The sequence below is a fragment of the Amia ocellicauda genome, chromosome 9 (assembly GCF_036373705.1).
Source record: "Amia ocellicauda isolate fAmiCal2 chromosome 9, fAmiCal2.hap1, whole genome shotgun sequence".
Lineage (NCBI taxonomy): Eukaryota > Metazoa > Chordata > Actinopteri > Amiiformes > Amiidae > Amia > Amia ocellicauda.
In genome coordinates this window covers 36,517,713-36,538,139 of record NC_089858.1, presented here as the reverse complement: position 1 = coordinate 36,538,139, position 20,427 = coordinate 36,517,713, and the positions used below count along the sequence as shown (strand labels likewise).

Genomic DNA, 20,427 nt, shown 5'->3' with positions numbered 1-20,427 from the left:
CGTGGCATTGATTCAACAAGGTGCTGAAAGCATTCTTTAGAAATGTTGGCCCATATTGATAGGATAGCATCTTGCAGTTGATGGAGATTTGTGGGATGCACATCCAGGGCACGAAGCTCCCTTTCCACCACATCCCAAAGATGATCTATTGGGTTGAGATCTGGTGACTGTGGGGGCCAGTTTAGTACAGTGAACTCATTGTCATGTTCAAGAAACCAATTTGAAATGATTGGACCTTTGTGACATGGTGCATTATCCTGCTGGAAGTAGCCATCAGAGGATGGGTACATGGTGGTCATAAAGGGATGGACATGGTCAGAAACAATGCTCAGGTAGGCCGTGGCATTTAAACGATGCCCAATTGGCACTAAGGGGCCTAAAGTGTGCCAAGAAAACATCCCCCACACCATTACACCACCACCACCAGCCTGCACAGTGGTAACAAGGCATGATGGATCCATGTTCTCATTCTGTTTACGCCAAATTCTGACTCTACCATCTGAATGTCTCAACAGAAATCGAGACTCATCAGACCAGGCAACATTTTTCCAGTCTTCAACTGTCCAATTTTGGTGAGCTTGTGCAAATTGTAGCCTCTTTTTCCTATTTGTAGTGGAGATGAGTGGTACCCGGTGGGGTCTTCTGCTGTTGTAGCCCATCCGCCTCAAGGTTGTACGTGTTGTGGCTTCACAAATGCTTTCGCTGCATACCTCGGTTGTAACGAGTGGTTATTTCAGTCAAAGTTGCTCTTCTATCAGCTTGAAACAGTCGGCCCATTCTCCTCTGACCTCTAGCATCAACAAGGCATTTTCGCCCACAGGACTGCCGCATACTGGATGTTTTTCCCTTTTCACACCATTCTTTGTAAACCCTAGAAATGGTTGTGCGTGAAAATCCCAGTAACTGAGCAGATTGTGAAATACTCAGACTGGCCCGTCTGGCACCAACAACCATGCCACGCTCAAAATTGCTTAAATCACCTTTCTTTCCCATTCAGACATTCAGTTTGGAGTTCAGGAGATTGTCTTGACCAGGACCACACCCCTAAATGCATTGAAGCAACTGCCATGTGATTGGTTGGTTAGATAATTGCATTAATGAGAAATTGAACAGGTGTTCCTAATAATCCTTTAGGTGAGTGTATATATATATATATATATATATATGTAATCTTAAAATTTACTTTTTTTGTATAAAAATCTCTGCATTGAAGTTGTAATGTATGCTATGTAAGGTAAATCGTTTTCAAATAAACCAAATAAAAAACAAGTTCAAATGCATTGTGGTTTCATTTATAATATAGTGAACCTCAGTGTCACAGAAAAGCAATCACTTCTACATGAGGAAAAACCAGTACACAAGCTGTACAGTGTAAATTGCCTTGAATAAAGGGCATCAGTCCAAAATATTTTTCAGTGATTCATTTTGTGTGTTTCTTTGAGTATGTGTTTACTTTGTGTTCACTTGTTATTTTATAGTATTTAAGCCTATGTATAATAGTACATTTTCATGTATATGTTTTGAATTTAATAATTGAACAAGACTCGACCTGTACGCATTACTGAAATGAAGTAATATACTTCAAGCAGCACCTGCTTCATTATTTGCTAAACTCTGTTCACGTCATACACCTCCAGACTCAACGACTACAATGCCATGTGCAGAGCATCCATCCCTGAAACCACACGGATAAATATATATTAATTGTATCTTAGCCCAATGTTGTCGAGTTAAACAGGTTTCTTTATTTATTTTGGAAATCATTATTATTGTTATACCTGAAAATATTTGTTTAGGTATGTCTTACTGACCTATTTTCATGGAGGATTTTACACAAAATCGTAATTACCGTTTATTTATGCATGTTCACGTTCATTTGCATTTTATTTCATTCAGAAAATCTTAATGAATAGGCTAATGACATTTTTAAATGGTGTGTGTGTGTGTGGGGGGGGGGGGTCCTGAGATATTTGTCAAGAAAGGGACTTTTTGCATTTTTGTGCTCTCTTGGTGCCAGTACAGATCATTATCCTACTCCTTATACATATCTGGTCATCTGATGGCAGGTATGCCACAAACTGCTTTCCCCACTCCAGAAACAAGTCAGAATGTATCCATCCATTGTCTGACATACACCATATCGGCAGGTGTATGGCAGGTCCCCCAAATGCACACTCTCCCTGTATTCCTTTTCAAAAAGCCCTCAAACCAGTAATTGACAGCTTTTTTCTTGTGGATAGAGAAGCCTTTTAATTCAGCAAATTGAAAAGCCAGCTTTTGGATTTCTACCTTTTGCAGTGGAAAGTCCCTCCGTGTGAGAGATTTGATTGTAGCAACAAGCTCTGCCTCATCACTCCTGTTAATGATAGGCTTCCTGCCTGCTGTGTGTCTGTGTCCCTTTATCTGACCATTGAAATGACATAGCAAGGTGGACTTTGGGACATTTCAGACCCTTGCCAGAAGTCTCAACTTTGGGACAATACCTGCCTCATCTTGCTCCCTGTACTCTGTTATTACTCCCTTCATGTGTCTCTCACTCAATTGATTGCACTTCTCTCTTGCCTGCTATCTCACTGCATTCTTTTCTGCTTTCTGAGATTTTGTTCCTTCCTTCCTGTCTGGCTCTTTGGTACCATGCTGTCCTGGAATATGCAGGCTAGGTGAATAATTTGGACAATCAGTATTTAAAAGTAATGATAAAACTAATCACAACTATATCAGCTAATGATGGACAATGCAGTAAAGCAAGCCCATTTCATTTGGATGCTTTTGACCCCTGACTTCAAAAGTAAATACAATCTTACTGTACTGTACAAGAACTAGAGCCCTGCCTCACTGTGGAATTAGAATAGGGGACCCCTATTAGAAACTTAATCCCTTTCATTGCAAATGCCTTCAAAAGTGTCCCATATTACCTGAAACCATGCAGTCCCATGTTACCTATGCATGTTTGTTAATACGGGACAACATAAAAATGACTGGATAATATTAACCTGAACATCAAATTCATAACTTTTGATACCCGATGTCCCATAATACCTGAACCCTATTCGATTTATAGACACTATTTTACATAGTCTACAAATTCTGACACACACATACTAAATGTGGCAATTTTTTTAATATTTACTTGAATCACCGATATGTTTGCTTTCTAAGATTCATGGAATGTGTTAGTTAAACCCGAATTATGAAAATAGCATCTGGTAACCCCCAAAAACAAGAAACCCCCTATTCAAATTAAAAACGTAAAAGAATGTATGTCTTTGCTCTGCAGCATAATCTCTCAGTTGATTATACGTAACAGTGCCCTCAAGTGGTCAGGTCCCATACTGCAGCACAAATCTGTGACGTGCAAACCTCCTCATCTTTCAGGGCTGCTCTGCCTTTCCCAAGCGCCTGGAATATCTGCAATGCTTTAAATAAAAAAGCAAAACAAGGTAGAGACCGTTTTAATAACAGTATTAATAAACATGTCCCAATTAAGCAAATATTGGCAATTTCTACAGCAGAAGAAGGAAAGGGGCCAGTTTCCAATGGATATTTATTTTCCATTAATTCAAATCTAAATTTTCTTAGTTATAACAATTATAATCATAATTGCAATGGTATAAAGTGCATAACCTATCCTCCCAGAATAACATGTTTGACATTATTTGTGATTTGTTGAAACACTTGGTTAGTAAAACAAACCCAGTTAGAATAAGCCTGACAGTCTAGAGTTTTCAAAGTTGGTAACTTTCACTTTTGGTCATTAGTAGTAGAAACAAACAAGCAAAGAAAATCATATATTTCACTTGTTATTTGATTATCAGGTGTTCCTAGTTCCTTGTTCATATTGTGTTATCTGTGTACGTGTGCGTGTGTGTGTCTTGGGGGGGGGGGGGGTGCACTGGTGATTGATGTTTAATTCTTAAAGAGGTATGTTCAATAGGAGGAAGTAAATAATAGAATTATCTTTATTAGTGTTGCTCAGTTGAATGCAGCCTGCTTCCTCATCCTACTAATTTCTGTTTGTGTGCTTGTTTCCCTTCATTGGCCCCTGGAGGTGGCCCCGGTGAAGGCTGTTTGGGGCCGTTGTTCATTCAATTCCATGTTATACTGTAGGGATCCACCGCTACACAGACACTCCCCTGTGTTCATACAGGCACTGCTTTCTGGCTTTGTGTTTTAATGAAATATTGATGTGCTTTTTATCTGCTGTTATGATCTCCGCAGTAGTTTTATCCTGGAGAATAATGTCTCTCGGGACATAAATGCACTTCTTTAACTTTCACTGATGTGCTCTCCACCTTGTTACTCCTACTATGGCTCTGATTTGAAATGTGTTAATTCTCACATTCCTTTAATTGTAACCTGTTCCCTGTTCTTGGTGAATGTGCCAGCATGTCCCCTCGAATGTACCACCAAGTGGACTGTTACAGCATCGCACCAGTTCTGAACTATAGTCTATATGTTCCAGAGTGTGAGGTATGCAGAGCTGTGCCACAGAGGAACGCACACCAGGCTAAAGGTACAATGGACGCACAAAACTAGAAGGGTTACAGAATGGTTCCGGGAGAACATGGTTCTGTTGAGGCCCATTACATGGCCAAGTCTAAGTCCAAGTCTAGCTTTCCCCTTGATAAAGCTTCTTTAATTCATAAGGAACAATGTCCGTAATTAGCACAATGACTGTTATGTAGTGTGCGTGATGCTGCCGAGCCGTGGCCCTGGTCCCTCTTCAATTTAAGTTAATGCTCTGTTTACAAAGTGATGTAATGCACCTTATCCTTTATTATCTTGCTTTTGTTTCCTGATCTTTAGCACACGGAATCTAAGATTGAATATCCTGACCAAACTGCTGAAAAGATCTGATTGAATGTACACCCAGACTGATATCACATTTAAGAAATCTGTCAGTAGTCATGATTCTTTGATTTTTATCACAATGTTTTGTTCAGCGGGGCAGGGGATGGAGGAGTTGTTGGTCCGGCCAGGGAAGTACGGGGACATTATCAGGTGGTAGGTGGTCCCCACAAAACACATACCTTCTACATAATAGGGCTTTTGAATGCTGGGAGCCTAGGCCTCTATAGTTGAGACAACTCTGCTGTGTCACAGGGGTTACCCATAAAGTGGCATGCAAATCGGTGGGGTTGGGTGGGCTCCAAATCCACCAGCCTCTCCTCTGGCCTGCTCCATGAGTGCCCCGGGTGGGTTACAAGGTGCCTGCAGTGGCGTTATTGAGAGCTGCATGCAGTGCTGTACGGTAGTTGTGCCATTTCCACTGTGGTCTAAGTCGACCACATAACAGTGCATATTTCAGAGGATAGATGTTCACGGTCTGCTTCTCGCCCATGATAGATTTATTATTGTGGCTGAACTGATTAACGGTGGCTTATTGTACAGAGAAAGTGAAGAAAAAATGAATTGGCAAGAAGAAGAAAACATATTTAGTATCCACTTTAGAGGCACTATTCAAAGATGCTTAATCTTTACCTGAATTATTATTCTCTCTCTCTCTAATATGTATGTATGTATTTATTTATTTACTTACTTATTTATTTATAATGATTATTATTTATTTAATTATTTCTTCAGGAAATGTACCCATTGAGACTAGGACCTCATTTACAAGGGGGTCCTGTAACACAGCCAAACAGACAACATATTAATGAATTTGTGGTACAACATTTAAAAATAAAATACTAAAACAAAATTCAAGAAATAAATTAAACATTAAATCAATTAACTGGTACTATTTACAAAGCAATGGTCATTTGGCCAAATTATGTGTTTAAAACCAGATAAGGAGGGACATCAAATTCTCTCTTTAGAGTGTTGGGAAGTCTTTGAAAGCCGATATGCAAAAGGAAGTTCTCCATTGCATGTTTGCAGGCTAGCAGTATTGCTGTACTTTACCATTTCTACTTGAAAGAGGCATTACTATTTCTATATAGACAGCCTGATCCAATCTTCAAAACCAGTTGATCAATATGATGATTCAATGTAAGATGCTTGTCAATGCCTTAAATACTTATAATATTAAACCCCCTGTCTCCCTGTAGAGTAACAATGTCCCAAGATACATGGTCATCCTCTTATATGAAGTAAACACCATTTAGCAGTAGTCAATCACAAAGTAATCTCTTCTGTATAATAATAAAAAGCGATTTTAGAGATTTTGTTTTCCCAGACGTTCTCAAACATTAACATTGCCACACCTTCAGATTACACACTTCTGATTCATGGAGCTTAATTGCAGTATACATACATAGAACAAAAAGTGAATACGTGGTTATGAACATTTAGACAATGGAAGCACAAAAGCTATTTCAGAGATGTCATTACATTTAAACAAAACAAAATATTTGTCATTCCCACTCTGCAATTCATATCTTACATTTTACGAGAATTGCTCAAAACTACACCTGAAGTTACAGGAATTATAAATTAGCATTGTATTACAAAGGGTAAATTATAGTAGAAGGAAAAAAAAAATGTTGCTTGTAATTCACCTTAATAACTTTTAAATATGTTTTAAATGTGTGTATGTATATATGTATATGGGTGTGTGTGTGTATATAAACACCGATCAGCCATAACATTATGACCATCTGCCTAATATTGTGTAGGTCCCCCTTTTGCCACCAAAACAGCCCTGACCCGTCGAGGCATGGACTCCACTAGACCTCTGAAGGTGTGCTGTGGTATCTGGCACCAAGACGTTAGCAGCAGATCCTATAAGTCCTGTAAGTTGCGAGGTGGGGCTTCCATGGATCGGACTTGTTTGTCCAGCACATCCCACAGATGCTCGATTGGATTGAGATCTGGGGAATTTGGAGGCCAAGTCAACATCTTGAACTCGTAATTCATCAGACCAGGCCACCTTCTTCCATTGCTCCGTGGTCCAGTTCTGATGCTCACGTGCCCATTGTAGGCGCTTTCGGCAGTGGACAGGGGTCAGCATGGGCACCCTGACTGGTCTGCGGCTACGCAGCCCCATACGCAACAAACTGCGACGCACTGTGTGTTCTGACACCTTTCTATCAGAACCAGCATTCACTTCCTTGGACACTTTTGATAGGTACTGAGCACTGCAGACCAGTAACACCAGACAAGAGCTGCAGTTTTGGAGATGCTCTGACCCAGTCGTCTAGCCATCACAATTTGGCCCTTGTCAAAGTCGCTCAGATCCTTACGCTGCCCATTTTTCCTGCTTCTAACACATCAAATTTGAGGACAAAATGTTCACTTGCTGCCTAATATATCCCACCCACTGACAGTGGTCATAATATTTTGGCTGATCGGTGTATATATATATATATATATATATATATATATATATATATATAAATATGAGCATTACCAACAAACTGGTTTTAGAACTTTTCTGTATAAGATGGTTAATTGTCAATTGTTAATTAAATGTATTCACCCTTTCTTTGAATAGGAAAAGTTAAGTTGATACTCAGGCCGAGACCAAATCAAACTGCTTTTGATTTGGTCTTGGCCTTCAGTTCAGTCGCCTTATTTAGAGCTGAGGCAAGACAAGAAGAAGCCATTAGAGCTCAGGGACCAGATCTGAGGATCAGCTGTGCTGATCAAACAAGGAAACGTGTCAATCTTGGGCCTAAAAATATAATCAACAATAGGAATTCATGAAACCACTACCTTTAATAAATAAGTAAATAATTAATAATAAAAAATAATAATCATAGTAATCATTGTTTTCATAATTATTATTAGTGATCAAAAATGTTATAGTCAATCAATGACAGTGTGAATGTTTAAAATATTGTCCTGCTTGGTTGCAATAAGCACAGTCTTGCGGGAGAAGATGAACTGGCACCCTGCCTAAAACTAGTCCCAGTAAATGATTAGATCCTGGCAGAATGACATATCTGCAGCGACTGTGCAGACTTTAAAGAGAAGAGCATACCTGGACACACAACAACAATGTTTTTATAAAGACAGAATTATTATTATTATTATTATTATTATTATTATTATTATTATTATTATTATTATTATTATTATTATTATTTCTTGACAGATTCCCTTATCCAACATCAGTGCAATACAAAGTGCAAGAATACAGTTAAGTACAAGGCATCAAACATTACAAATTCAAATTTACATTATACAAAGCAATTCAAAGTATAAAACATTTTACAACTTTCAATTTACACACGTAAGTACAGTAAGTGAGGTCATACATCCTGGAATGCCAATTGCTTTCATTTGATCTCCTGTGTGTGTGAGAGGAGGGGAGGGGGAGGGGAATAGCCATTTCCTTGCTGCCTTCACAGAAAACCGTGTGCGTGTGTGTGTGTCATGTTTTCCCCTCCTTTGTACATTTCCTTCTTGACAACAGGTGAAGGAACTGAAGAATCAAAGAATCATAACAATGAAAACTATGTAATTATGATTTTTGTCATTAACATGGCAATAAGCCAGTCTTGACACCACAAAGTCAAAAGAGTCCAATATGTTTTGCTTTTGGAAATCTTTTCTTGTACAAAATGTATTTATGTATTTAATGATTTTTCCCTTGTTTAAATAATTTGGTTTTACTATTCTTAAAATGCATACTTGCCCTTGAGAACCTTAACTTTATTTTCATCAAAAAACTAAGAGTCATAGGAGTCCCTCTGTGGCATAAGTGGATGTGAGGTGAATCCTTTCTTCTTTGAGTGAACGATGCTATCAATACACATCTCTGTTGAGTATGTTCACAGTACATTTTACTTCATATCCCAACAAGGATTGTGCCGGACAGTCCAAGCCAGTGCTGTCCAGACTCGGAGGTGGCCAGGACGCCACTGAAGGAAATGCAGGAATAAAGGTACCGTCCTCGTCTGTGTCCACTCTGGGACGCTAGAGCAGCCTTCCTAAATAATGCAATGATGGTATTCAAGTCAATATCGCAGCCAGTGCTTGCACCACCTAAGACAGCCACAGAAGTTACTATTTTAATGTCTGCTGTGTGTCTTTCTTATTTTTGAATCACTGCATGAGACTTGGATCTCTGCCCTCCTTAGAACAAGATTAATTAAAGTTATCAGAATGGGTAAGTCTTCTCAGTTTAAGATAGTATGAAAGGTATGCCATTTCTGTGATGTTTCTCTGTTGCATGTCTAAGCAGTGGAAGGGAGCAACGGAATCAGATAAATGGTATTCTCCTCTGAGGCTTTTGAATGATCAGCTTTGTCACAGTTTGCATGAGTGATTGTTCTTAATATTGCATTAAAAGGGAGTCAAGCAATCAAACATGGGTTACATTTGTGGTGTAACTCAAAGCTTAGAGATACTTTTGTGTATTCCAAAATTTCAAAGAAAAATGTGTAGAGAAACATTTCAATACTCCACTCTGGTGTGGTCTTTCACCAGCTTCCTCAGACTGAATCATTCTATCCAAGCATGTGCATCCTATTAATTAACACTTTTGAAACTATGAGGTCAAAGACACCAGAAAAGTCTACGTTAGGTCCTCCTCGCTTGCAATATTTCAACCTGTAGATTCTGACATTTTGGGGAGAAAATGGGAACTTGGGAAATGTATAAAACACCAATAACAATAATAATAAAGCTTTTTTATTGACTAATCGTTCGTGTTTTTAAATATTTGTACCAAAATAGCATGTGAAACCCTGCCCCATTTTTTGTATTTTAACTTGGCAACTCTTGGCAACCGGGGCATCAAACCATGCTAAACAATTTCCCCTGATGAATTGCTTAGTTCCTGGTTGGCTAATACAAGGAAGCTGGATGTGACAAATGAGTTTAACTAGGGTGTATTTACTCAGCGTGTGTTTTATATCTCCTTGGAGCACCAGGCATGCTGTGTTGTTATAAATCTTTACAGGGAAAAATCACATCCGTTCTCTCATATGTGCATGTTTAATCACCAACTCTTGTACGTCTTTAAGGAGAGCCTCTCTTAGCAGTGGTAATGCACTGTGGTGAGGTGAGTTTGTGTTGAGGGGCATCATGACTCCCACCAGTGTTGAGATGTTCTACTACAGCAGGGCTGGCCAACCTTAGTCCTAGGGAACCAGCGTCTTCTGATTTGTTTGTTGTTTGTTTGAACAAACCATTAAGTAGTTTTATTGGGCTTAATCAGTGACCATTCCTCACGTGTTTAAGCTGTTCCACACTGAGGAATTAAAGAGGACTATGAAAACTACAGGACTGTGGCTTTGCATCAGCCGGTTGTCCAGTACTCAATACCTCCCCACAGCCTATAGCCATTGAAATGCAGTGCGAGTGGCAGTCTTTCATGTCATCAGGCAAATACATAATGAAAATGTTTATAAACAATATACGTTTTTAATTTAATGTTTTTTGTTTAATAGGAAATTATACGCACACACATACAAATGTTTCCATGCTTACAAAATAATGCTTATCTTAGGCCGGTCTGTGTGAGCAACACTGTGTGCTGGGGAAGTTGCAGCTGACCAGACTCCAAGGGGAGCCTCCAGTCTCTGTTCATTCACTGCCAGCAGCCCCTCAGCTGTCTCTGCTACCCCCCTGGACCCCTGTACCCTTCTCAGGGTAGTGTGGATGGGTAACTTGGGGGAGATGGGCTTTCCACCCTCCTTGCGGCAGGTTCAACACTGCAGGTACAGTGCTCAGTATTTATCTGTCGTCCTTCCGTAGACATCATCAGTTCATGTGCAGATTGACTTGCAGCAGTGAGGTGGATATGAGAGAAACAGGTGAATAATAATACAGTGTTCCTGTGAGAGGCGCCTCTCTCTGTCACTCTTCTCCTGGCTCTGTACCACAGTGCAGTGCAGTCTTGTCTCTGATAGTCAGTCATATTTCTCAAAAAGGTTGTGCCTTTGGTGCCTCTAGTGTTGCTAAAAGGAAATGGGTTTATTACTGACACATAGCCTGAGGTGACAACACAGTGCCGTTCGCAGAACAAGACCAAACAAACAAGTTATGTCTTGAGGAACGTGAGGAACTCAGTCAGCACAGTTCTGAACTCACAAGGATGGTGGTCTGCTGGTGGAGAGACTTTGACAGTTTCATTTCAGGGTAGGGTTATAAACTCTGTACTGCTAAAATAGAATGGCATTGCAAAAAGGCAACACCCCAGTTCAACAGAAAGACAACAACAGGAGAAGATAAAGCCTTCATTGTTTTTACCAGATAGCAACCCTCCATTGTAATTTGCTGTTGGTGAATTTGTTAGATTCTTATTGAACTCAAAACAAAATGTACTATAAATGTACAAGGAACTGTGAACATTTACATAACGCAAAAGACTGTGTTAGAGTTTGAGCAATCGCTCATTCATTTAGGGGAACTCTGATTCCAGAGAGGGGAAGAATATTGATATCTGTGTTCCAGATGATCTGTAAATTTACCCAAATGTTACCGTAAAGTCTAAAAGTTATGGGTTATTGGTGGAAGAGTATGTTTTTAAAAATCTGAAAAGATACAGGGATAATGTCAAGAGTTGTATAGACAGAAACTGTACTTTGGTGCAACACCTTCAAGAGGGAAGGTGGGTGGACAGTATGAGAGAAACTATATATGGTATATACTGGTTTAAAAGGAACATATTTAAATTAGCTGAGGAATGCAATCTACTTATACAATTTATTACACTTACTGATTATTTCAGGGAGTTCCTGCTTTTGATCATTTTCAATGCAATGTCTGTTTTGTTTTTAATGACGTATTTATTCATATTTTTCACTTGGATTCAGAAAGAGAAAATACACAAAAATGCACAAGCATTTACGTATGCCAAAATCTTTTCATTGGTGCCACTGCTTGTATACTTACAGGTTATGAATAAAATCAAAATTATTGTAACATTTCCCATAAAAGATGCTTCAATTAATGAAAATCAACTGACCAGTGATAATGGTTTATCAGTAAAGGTATGACATGCAAAATTAAACATTGGCACTACAAGTATTTCAGTAAGGAAGAAGGAAATGTTTTATTCAGACAATATGGGTGACATAAAAGTCCGACACGTTAGCCTTTTATGTTCTTTTGCTGTGTGGTAGGTGTGGCTGCGACGCTGATTCATGTATAAAAGGATGTGATGTACATGCTTCTGTAGAGAGGCTTCAACACTGCAGGTACAGTGCTCAATATTTATTACATCTGTTGTCCCCGGGCTGTCTCCTGGGTCTGTCCTCTCATATTCTTCAAATTATGTATATATATATATATATATATATATATATATATATATATATATATATATATATATATATATAATATATATGTGTGTATAGATATATAGATATGTTTCTTATTTATTTTTGTTATGAATTTATGTTCTGATCCGATTTAATTTGACCTGCAAATTGACAGTGTTTGGAGATGTTCTGCAAGTTGGATCGAATGTAAAAAAAATGGTTCCAATTTAGAGTCTAATGCTGGGTGTAGCAACTACAGTTATCGAGGTCAGCTGTATTATCATGTATGTGTTTTAAATTATTTTCACATTTTATATGTTTTAAATTCTTGTCTGATGGAGATCACACTGTAAATATCTAGACCTGCATATCTAGAGTGTGTAATGTGAATAACTGTTTAACTTTTTTATAATGTTGTTGCTTGTTAAAATATCATCATTACTATTTTTTGCTGAGACACAAGACTGGAAACAATGGTTGGTGCAATTTCAGCTCAACTGTTATTTAGTTTTGGGCACCTCGCAAACAAATCTCTCACAGAGCGGAACAGAAAATAAGAAAATCAAAGGTCTAAAGTCAAGGCTTAACCCTCCCCTCCTGTCCTGTATTTCACAGAGATGGCTGCCGTTTTGCTCTTGCTTGCCCTGGGGATTACCCTCGCTCATGTGGACCTTGTGAGCTCAGGTTTGTGAATCCTAAAAATAAATAAATACATTCATTTCAGATAAGGGGGAAGATATTAAGTGCTGAATTCAAAATCTTGTAATGATGATTTTATACAGAATTGCAAACAAAACAAACAAAACTCTAACTCTAGCAAATAAAACTCTTTTTGTATCATAAAGTGGTACTTACCTTCTTAATTAATTACCTTCTCTCTTGTTCAGCAAAAACTAAAAATTGCAAGTGTAAAAATATCAATGACTCCAGACATAAATTGGTATTTCATTTCATTTCAGATTTGTATCTGGGAAGCTCTTTTGTCAAGAGGGCAGTAGATGATGCGATTCTGAATGTAGACCAAGCATACACGTACTCCCGTGCAGTGTAAGTGACGAGCACACTACCGAATCTATTTTTATCTTATTCGTATCTGATTTATTCTGATGTTTTAATTGGCACATGACATGACACAGATTATAATATCCCAAAACAACACAAATGTTAGACAGCTTGCCAAATAAAAAGTACATTATATAGTAGCCTTATTTTAGACAAATTAAAAGAGGTGTGTCTCTACATGTTCCTGTGTGTCTGTTTATATGTCTGTGTTTATGTTTCTATGTGTCTTTGTCTATTTGTCTATGTGTGTGTGTCTGTGGTGTGTTTCTAAGTGTCTGCGCCCCTGTACTGCCTCTTCATGACCTGTGACCTCGGCCTCATTCAGGGGTTTGGCCAAGCTCCAGAACGACAATGTGAGGGCCTCGGACCGGCTGGCGTTCATCAAGCGGCCATCTCGGGACACCCGCTCGGCCGTGCGCTCAGCCGAGTACATGGAGAACGCCCTGCGGCTCATTCACGACAGGGTGCACCGCATCCACAAGCGCTCACTCAACGCCACAGGTCAGAAAAACAATGTTACAGGTTTTCTCGTGCATTTCACCGCCAACGCCAGTTTAATTTTATTTGTGTTGCCTTTCACAAAAATAATTATAAATAGTTAGTTAATCCTTGTAAACAAACCCTCTGCTTGTGTGAGTGAGGCTCTGTGTCCATTGTGCGCTGCTGTGACATTGCCAGCCTAATCTGCTACTCTGCCCCCCCGTGTCCTGCAGATCTGCTGTCTGAAGAAGACCTGAAGACTGTGGAAAGGCTGACCGGCTGTGCGGCCAGAGTTCATCCCCCCTCCTGCCTCACCACTCCCCTGGTCAACGAGTACAGGACCATCACCAACGTCTGCAACAACAAGTGAGGCCTCCACCTGCACCCACAGCGCACTGAGCATCTCACCTTTAACTTGGACCAGTCTGCCCCTTTCCAAGTGGGGATGAATCATAGTTCACAGTCATACACACACAGCGGAGCCAGTTGTAAGTCATAATCAGGTTCGGTAGCCGTTCCAAGGTCGGGAATACACAATGCGAGTTGTCAATCAGAACAAGGTTGTGCACTAGAAATCAAATACTCTCAGTTGCCAAAGCACTCCTTTACCCTCCTACACCCCCCTTTCTGTTCAATGCACTAAGACAATAGGGGAACGCTCACTTATAGTCGGCAGTCCCATATTGCGGGCAGGTGTGTGCTCCCCACACAGGTGGCTTGGATGAGAGCAGCTAATGAGAGACGGAACAGCTCCGCATTGCACGCACCGACGGCTCTCCTGATATGTACCATGCCCCACAATGTGTCACAATATACACACACACACTTTGCTTTCAGTGTATATATTCCTGTAGGCATCTGCTGGAACCTGAGCAATTTGTTTGACTTCCAGGAAAAACACACGCCTCGGCGCTTCAAACACCCCATTCGCCCGCTGGCTGCCCTCGGAATATGATGACGGGATTTTTACTCCTAAAGGATGGGACCCTTCCAAACACTATAATGGGTTTCCCCTTCCCCTGGTGAGTATCACCCATATCTCATAGCACTTCCAGGGTCAGCACTGCACACTGCACAGAGCAGACTACACACTGCACAGATCGATGTTACGTTACCTTAGAGCAGACATCAAACCATCAACCTCATTGCTTCAAATTGAACATGAACATTCTGCAGCATTTGTGTTTATTAGATTTGTGTGGGGGATGCAAGCTCATTTTTGCACTCACACACAGAAACCTACTGTATGATTTAAGTGTTGTTAGTTTGTACTTTCCACTGGCACCGCAGGCCATACCCCAGACACACGCTTTTCTCCTTTAGTTTCCTGGGTGTTTGCGTAACAATGGGTATGGGAGACTGCTGTAGCCCGGTTGCATTTTACCAGCAGGGCCATTTTGCTGACAGCCGAACTGACAAAGATGATCATTGAGTTTGGTTCTCACGCAGGTCCGAGAAGTCTCCAATAAGATTCTGAGCACTCACAACCAGGATGTGGAGAGCGACACCACCTACACCCACTTCCTGACCATCTTCGGCCAATGGACTGACCACGACCTGACCATCACTCCCATTTCCCCCAGCATTCGCTCCTTTAACAACGGGATCGACTGTGACAAGAGCTGCGAGCAAGCCAGCCCATGCTTCCCCATTAGGGTACTGTACAAGGCGTCCTGTGTTCTTTACAACTATTTACCTCTTCTTGGCCTTGCTATCAGATTCTTTATAAATCCTTGCATTCCAACTCTGAATCTAATGAGCATTCAATTTCAGTCACCTTCAACCTAGGTATAAAAAATAACACTGATGTTAACCATTAAGATTAAAAAGTAATATATTCCACTCTTCCAGCTCAAATCTATCATATCAGCAACTTTAAAACTATAAACCAAATAATGTCAAAACCAAGCATGTATGCTCCTTCGGATTCCCCTGCAGATCCCGCCCGACGACCACAGGATCAGTAACACCAGCTGCATCCCGTTCTTCCGCTCGGCCCCAGCCTGCGGCACGGGTGACAACGGGTACATGTTTGGTGGTCCCAACGTCCGGCAGCAGATCAATGCCCTCACTGCCTTCATTGATGTGGGCCAGGTGTACGGTCAAGAAGAAAGCCTGGCCCTGTCTCTGCGCAACCTGACCAACGACCTGGGGCTGCTGGCCATCAATCAGAACTTCTCAGATAATGGGCGGGAGTTCCTCCCCTTCAGCCAAAAGACTGTCAATATGTGCGCCACCCGCAGGAAAATCACCAATAACAACACGCTGACCGAGGTGCCCTGCTTCGTAGCAGGTGAGTTGCTGTGACCGTTGTTGCTGATGTCAAGCTCTGTTCCCTGTGTACTTTTGGCAGTGTATTGTGATTAGAGCTTGTTGACTGCCCTCATCAAAATATATAAATGTAAAGAATATTGTCTGCAGCTGTGATGCTTCTAAATTTACAATAATGCAGCCTTAACCCCACACAGAATGTTTTTCTCTTTTAGTCTAATTTTCTTTTCTTTCAGTTCATTTTTGCTGTTGAACAAGATGATGATACGAGTCCGCAGCACAGCTCTTGTCCCCGTCTGTTTTTTTCCCTGGATGTGTGCCAGCTGTCAGCTGACTCTCTGCCTTCTGCTGCAGGGGACGGGCGGGTGGACGAGAACATCGGTCTGACGGCTTTCCATACACTGTTCATGCGGGAGCACAACCGACTGGCTCGTGGCCTCCAGTCTCTCAACCCCCACTGGAGCGGGGAGAAGATTTACCACGAGGCCCGGAAGATCATGGGGGGATATCACCAGGTACGGCACTGACACGGAACTGAAGCTGCCACACACAACACCGGGCCTCCAACTTCATACTACAGACCTGTGCAGTGCAGTCTAATCCAGTTCAGCCTAGTTTAGTGTAACCAGTCTACATTGCTCAAGTCCAATCCAGCAGATTTTTCAAATCAACCCCTCCACCCCAAAATTGGTCTATTGTAGCAGATAATTAGATTAATTCGGCAGTGGTGGTAGGGCAGCAATGAGAATTAGAACAGACCTCAGGGACTCAAACTATAAATGTATTGATATTTGATAATTGACTGATAAATTTCCTTGACTTCCCTTTTCACACTCCTCCACACACAGGTCATAATCTACCAGGAGTACCTGCCCCATATCGTGGGCCCAGCCGCCATCACCAAGCTGCTACCCACTTACAGCAGCTATGACGAAAACGTGGACCCCAGCATCGCCAACATCTTTTCCACCGCCGCCTTCCGCTTCGCCCACCTTGCCCTGCAGCCGTTCATGTTCCGGCTGGACGAGAAATACAATGATCACCCCCGCTTCCCCAGCGTCTTGCTGCACACCGCCTTCTTCGCACCCTGGAGGCTGCTGTTCGAAGGTACAGCTGACGCTCCCCGTACGACCCCCAGCTGCAGAGCCACATCCGTTTGCAGCATCAGTGTTGAGCTGCTGAGTTACCAGATATCGGTTGAAAAATAAAAATCTGAAACATCACATATACCTTTAAAAAGGCTCAGGCAGCTTAAGCCTACATTTGAAACAGATGTTCTCAATTTAACCATGTTAATAGTGACCAGTGAAACACAGTACACATATTTTCTAAACATGGCAACTTTTTAGCATTTTCTCTTCAATAGCAGCGCTGGAGGTCTGTTGTAGGTTTTATGTTTGTTGTTTGTTTTCACCCATGCACTGTGTGCACTATTCCTTGCAGGTGGCATCGACCCCCTCATCCGGGGGCTCATCGGCCGCCCAGCCAAACTCAACACCCAGGAGCACATGATGCACGACGAGCTGAGAGAGCGTCTCTTCGAGTTCACCAGTCGTCTGGCCCTGGACCTGGGGTCTCTGAACATGCAGCGCGGGAGGGACCACGGCCTGCCTGGTGAGAACAACTCCCCTCCCCTTCGTCATTCCCCTTTCAGACCATGTTTTTCTTCACATTTTGTATCACCATGTGCCCTGCTCTTGTGAAGTCAGAAAGCGATAGGTAGCCAGTAACTGATAGGAATTTTATAAAGAGTATCTCTGTGTGATAGTGTGTGATTTCTTTTAATCTAATTTTCAAAAAGGCATCCAGATGTGTTTTAAATGAGGAAGAATTACCTTGTGCTTCTTAATCTGTGGCTTGTTTCCTAAAACACTGAATTTCCTGAGTACTCAATGACCTAAGTAATAAATGCAGGAGCTTAGCAGGTTTTTAAGGGAGTTTGAGGTGCTTAGGGCAAGAGCATTGAACTCAAGGGGAAATCTAAGGGGAAACATCAGCGGTTTGTTTCTTGTAACTGGGCCACAGGGGTATAAGAGAGAGACCCTAACGCTGCTCTCACTTCTACTTCTGCCTTCCTGTCCATCTCCCCTGTGTGTCTGACCAGGGTACAATGCCTGGCGTGGATTCTGCGGCCTGTCTCAGCCCAAGACCGAGCAGGAGCTGGCCATTGTGCTAGGGAATCCTGACCTGGCGCAGCGGCTGCTGGAGCTGTATGGTACCCCTGACAACATTGACGTCTGGCTGGGGGGGGTGGCTGAACCTTTTGTGAAGGGGGGGCGAGTCGGGGAGCTCTTCGCCTGCATCATCGCCACGCAGTTCCAGAAAATCCGGAACGGCGACAGGTAAATCTCGAGGGCAAAGGCGCGTGTGTTGTCGTGTAGTGGCACTATGACAGGAGAATGAGGGAATTGAGTTTTTAGTCTTATTCTCTGAAATGGTGTGAAAAACAAACCTATTGAATCAAAAAATAAAATAAAAGCAGTCAATAGTTCTGTGCACTTGAATGAACTGGAAGTATCTCCTTTTTGTTGGTGCTGACCTTAACAGTCTGTCTTGGATATCCCTCCAAATCAGCACAGACATCAAAATTAACAGGTGCTACCAGATACTATTTTGATCCAATAAATCCAGTAGACTAATCCTCAAAGAACATACTTGGGGCCCAAGTCTGGATTTTGGTTTCTAACCATTTCAGATCAGTAGATGACAGGGAATGTCTTCCTCAGACAATAAGGGCTGAGGTGCTCTTAGAAAATTCCCCAATACATACATTTGGTTTTTGACAACCATTAGTTTGAATGACACTTAGACAATTGGATTGAAGCCGGAGCTCTGTTTGCAGGTTCTGGTGGGAGAGGAAGGAAGTTTTCACCAGCACGCAGCAGGCCGCCCTCCGTGGTGTCAAGTTAGCCAGGATCATCTGCGACAACACGGGGATCACAGACGTCCCCAGCGACCCCTTCCTATTCAAATCCCGTGGCCAGGGCTACACCAAATGCTCCAGCTTCCCTACTTTCAACCTGAACCCCTGGAAGGAAGTAAAATGAGTGCAGACAGTGACTGTATACATATAAACATTTACATATATCATCACCATAAGCCTGCAGCGATCCACTGCTGGATGAAGGCCTCCCCAAGATGTTTCCACTTGTTTCGACCTATAGCTCCTATTTTCCATGCCAAGTCTGCAAAGTTTATTGATTCATATTTCCAATATTTTATGTAGTCTTAATCTATTGGGATCTACAACCCCATGTTGTATACATATATACACTTCACACTATTACATATATTTAAATATTTGTGTCTATTATTATTTTTTTTGGTATGTATTTCTTTTTTAATAATTTTCAAGCTTTCTGGTCATCCCATGATGTGATTTATGCAAAACAGCAATGTTTTTAAATGATAATAAGTTTGAATTTGTATATATAACTCTCTGCATTGAAATTGTAATTTCAATATCAATATAATGTAAATATATATATATATATAAAATAAAAGTAATTTAAAAAGAAGATCAAATGCATGTGTGTTTCATTTACTATATTAAACCTACAGACACTAGCATACCTGTCAAGTCTCACGCATTGAGACCCCACGCATATTTGCCAAAATCTCTCGTATGCATGTAAAACTAATATATGCATTGTACGACCAAGTGAAAAGAGCATCTCATTCAGATGGGTCGTGAAGGTACTCACTAACTCAAAAATGTAATGAGTGCATGTCCTAAACATTTCAATGTGTAAATATGGAACTGAAAGTTGAGACGTGTTCAACATTTATTTCTGTGAAAAAACTTTAATTAAAGGTAATTTACCATCTCAAATATTGCAATCAACTGCTCATATCTAGAAATTAAAGTTTCTTTGATTTAAAAAACATATGTAATGTCTCATCACTATTTATTATGCATTCCATCACTAAGTTTAAACTATTAATTGTGTTCTTCTGTCGGGTTGTAATCTCGATTCGTTAAAAAAGGATTTATTAAACTAATTTTAATTATTATTATGAGTATTGCTTATATTTTGTGATGCATTCAATGTAAATCCAAATCAGCTGCACATATATGCATTTTGATCAGGATCTGGCCCTCACCCTTCTTCCACCACTCTATGCAGCAATAACGGAAAAGGCATAGGGTGCAATCAAACAGGAACTTTATTACAGGGAACAGAAGCACAGGAATTTGGCTGGAGCCACACTCTATGCTGACTGACACTGACTCGAATCTTAATCTCTTTCTTAACTCAGTCTCAGCTAGGGCTGTCTTCAAAGGTTCGAACGTTCGAAGGTTCATTCGGTCTCCAGACCTAAGGTTTTTAAAAACCTTCGAAGGTTCATCATGTGACAATCACATCGATTTTTTACCCTCTTCTTAATAGAAAATGACAATATTTGAATACTGTAGTGTGCCACTGCACCCAATAAAGGTGGAATGGGGTAAAGGCAG

The 20,427-nt window shown here is 41.0% G+C and overlaps 1 protein-coding gene across 1 annotated transcript; it reads left to right on the top strand.

The window, feature by feature from the left end:
- The first annotated feature begins 12,043 nt into the window (after nt 1-12,043).
- LOC136759364 (eosinophil peroxidase) lies at nt 12,044-19,982 on the top strand. The gene is made up of 13 exons (XM_066714329.1): nt 12,044-12,092; nt 12,771-12,839; nt 13,115-13,202; nt 13,543-13,718; nt 13,931-14,063; nt 14,590-14,719; nt 15,147-15,353; nt 15,636-15,990; nt 16,323-16,483; nt 16,817-17,075; nt 17,412-17,582; nt 18,073-18,310; nt 18,811-19,982. Exons 2-13 carry the CDS (start codon nt 12,773-12,775, stop codon nt 19,013-19,015), a joined length of 2,190 nt encoding a protein of 729 aa, XP_066570426.1. The 5' UTR covers nt 12,044-12,092; nt 12,771-12,772; the 3' UTR covers nt 19,016-19,982.
- The last annotated feature ends 445 nt before the right edge of the window (nt 19,983-20,427 follow it).

What these genes read in the sequence shown, in the direction of transcription:
- LOC136759364 (XM_066714329.1), top strand. Translation starts at nt 12,773, where the DNA reads ATGGCTGCCGTTTTGCTCTTGCTTGCCCTGGGGATTACCCTCGCTCAT. An exon ending in ATGGGTTTCCCCTTCCCCTG is followed by an intron (nt 14,720 to 15,146) that starts GTGAGTATCACC and finishes GTTCTCACGCAG; the next exon opens with GTCCGAGAAGTCTCCAATAA. An exon ending in GAGGGACCACGGCCTGCCTG is followed by an intron (nt 17,583 to 18,072) that starts GTGAGAACAACT and finishes GTGTCTGACCAG; the next exon opens with GGTACAATGCCTGGCGTGGA.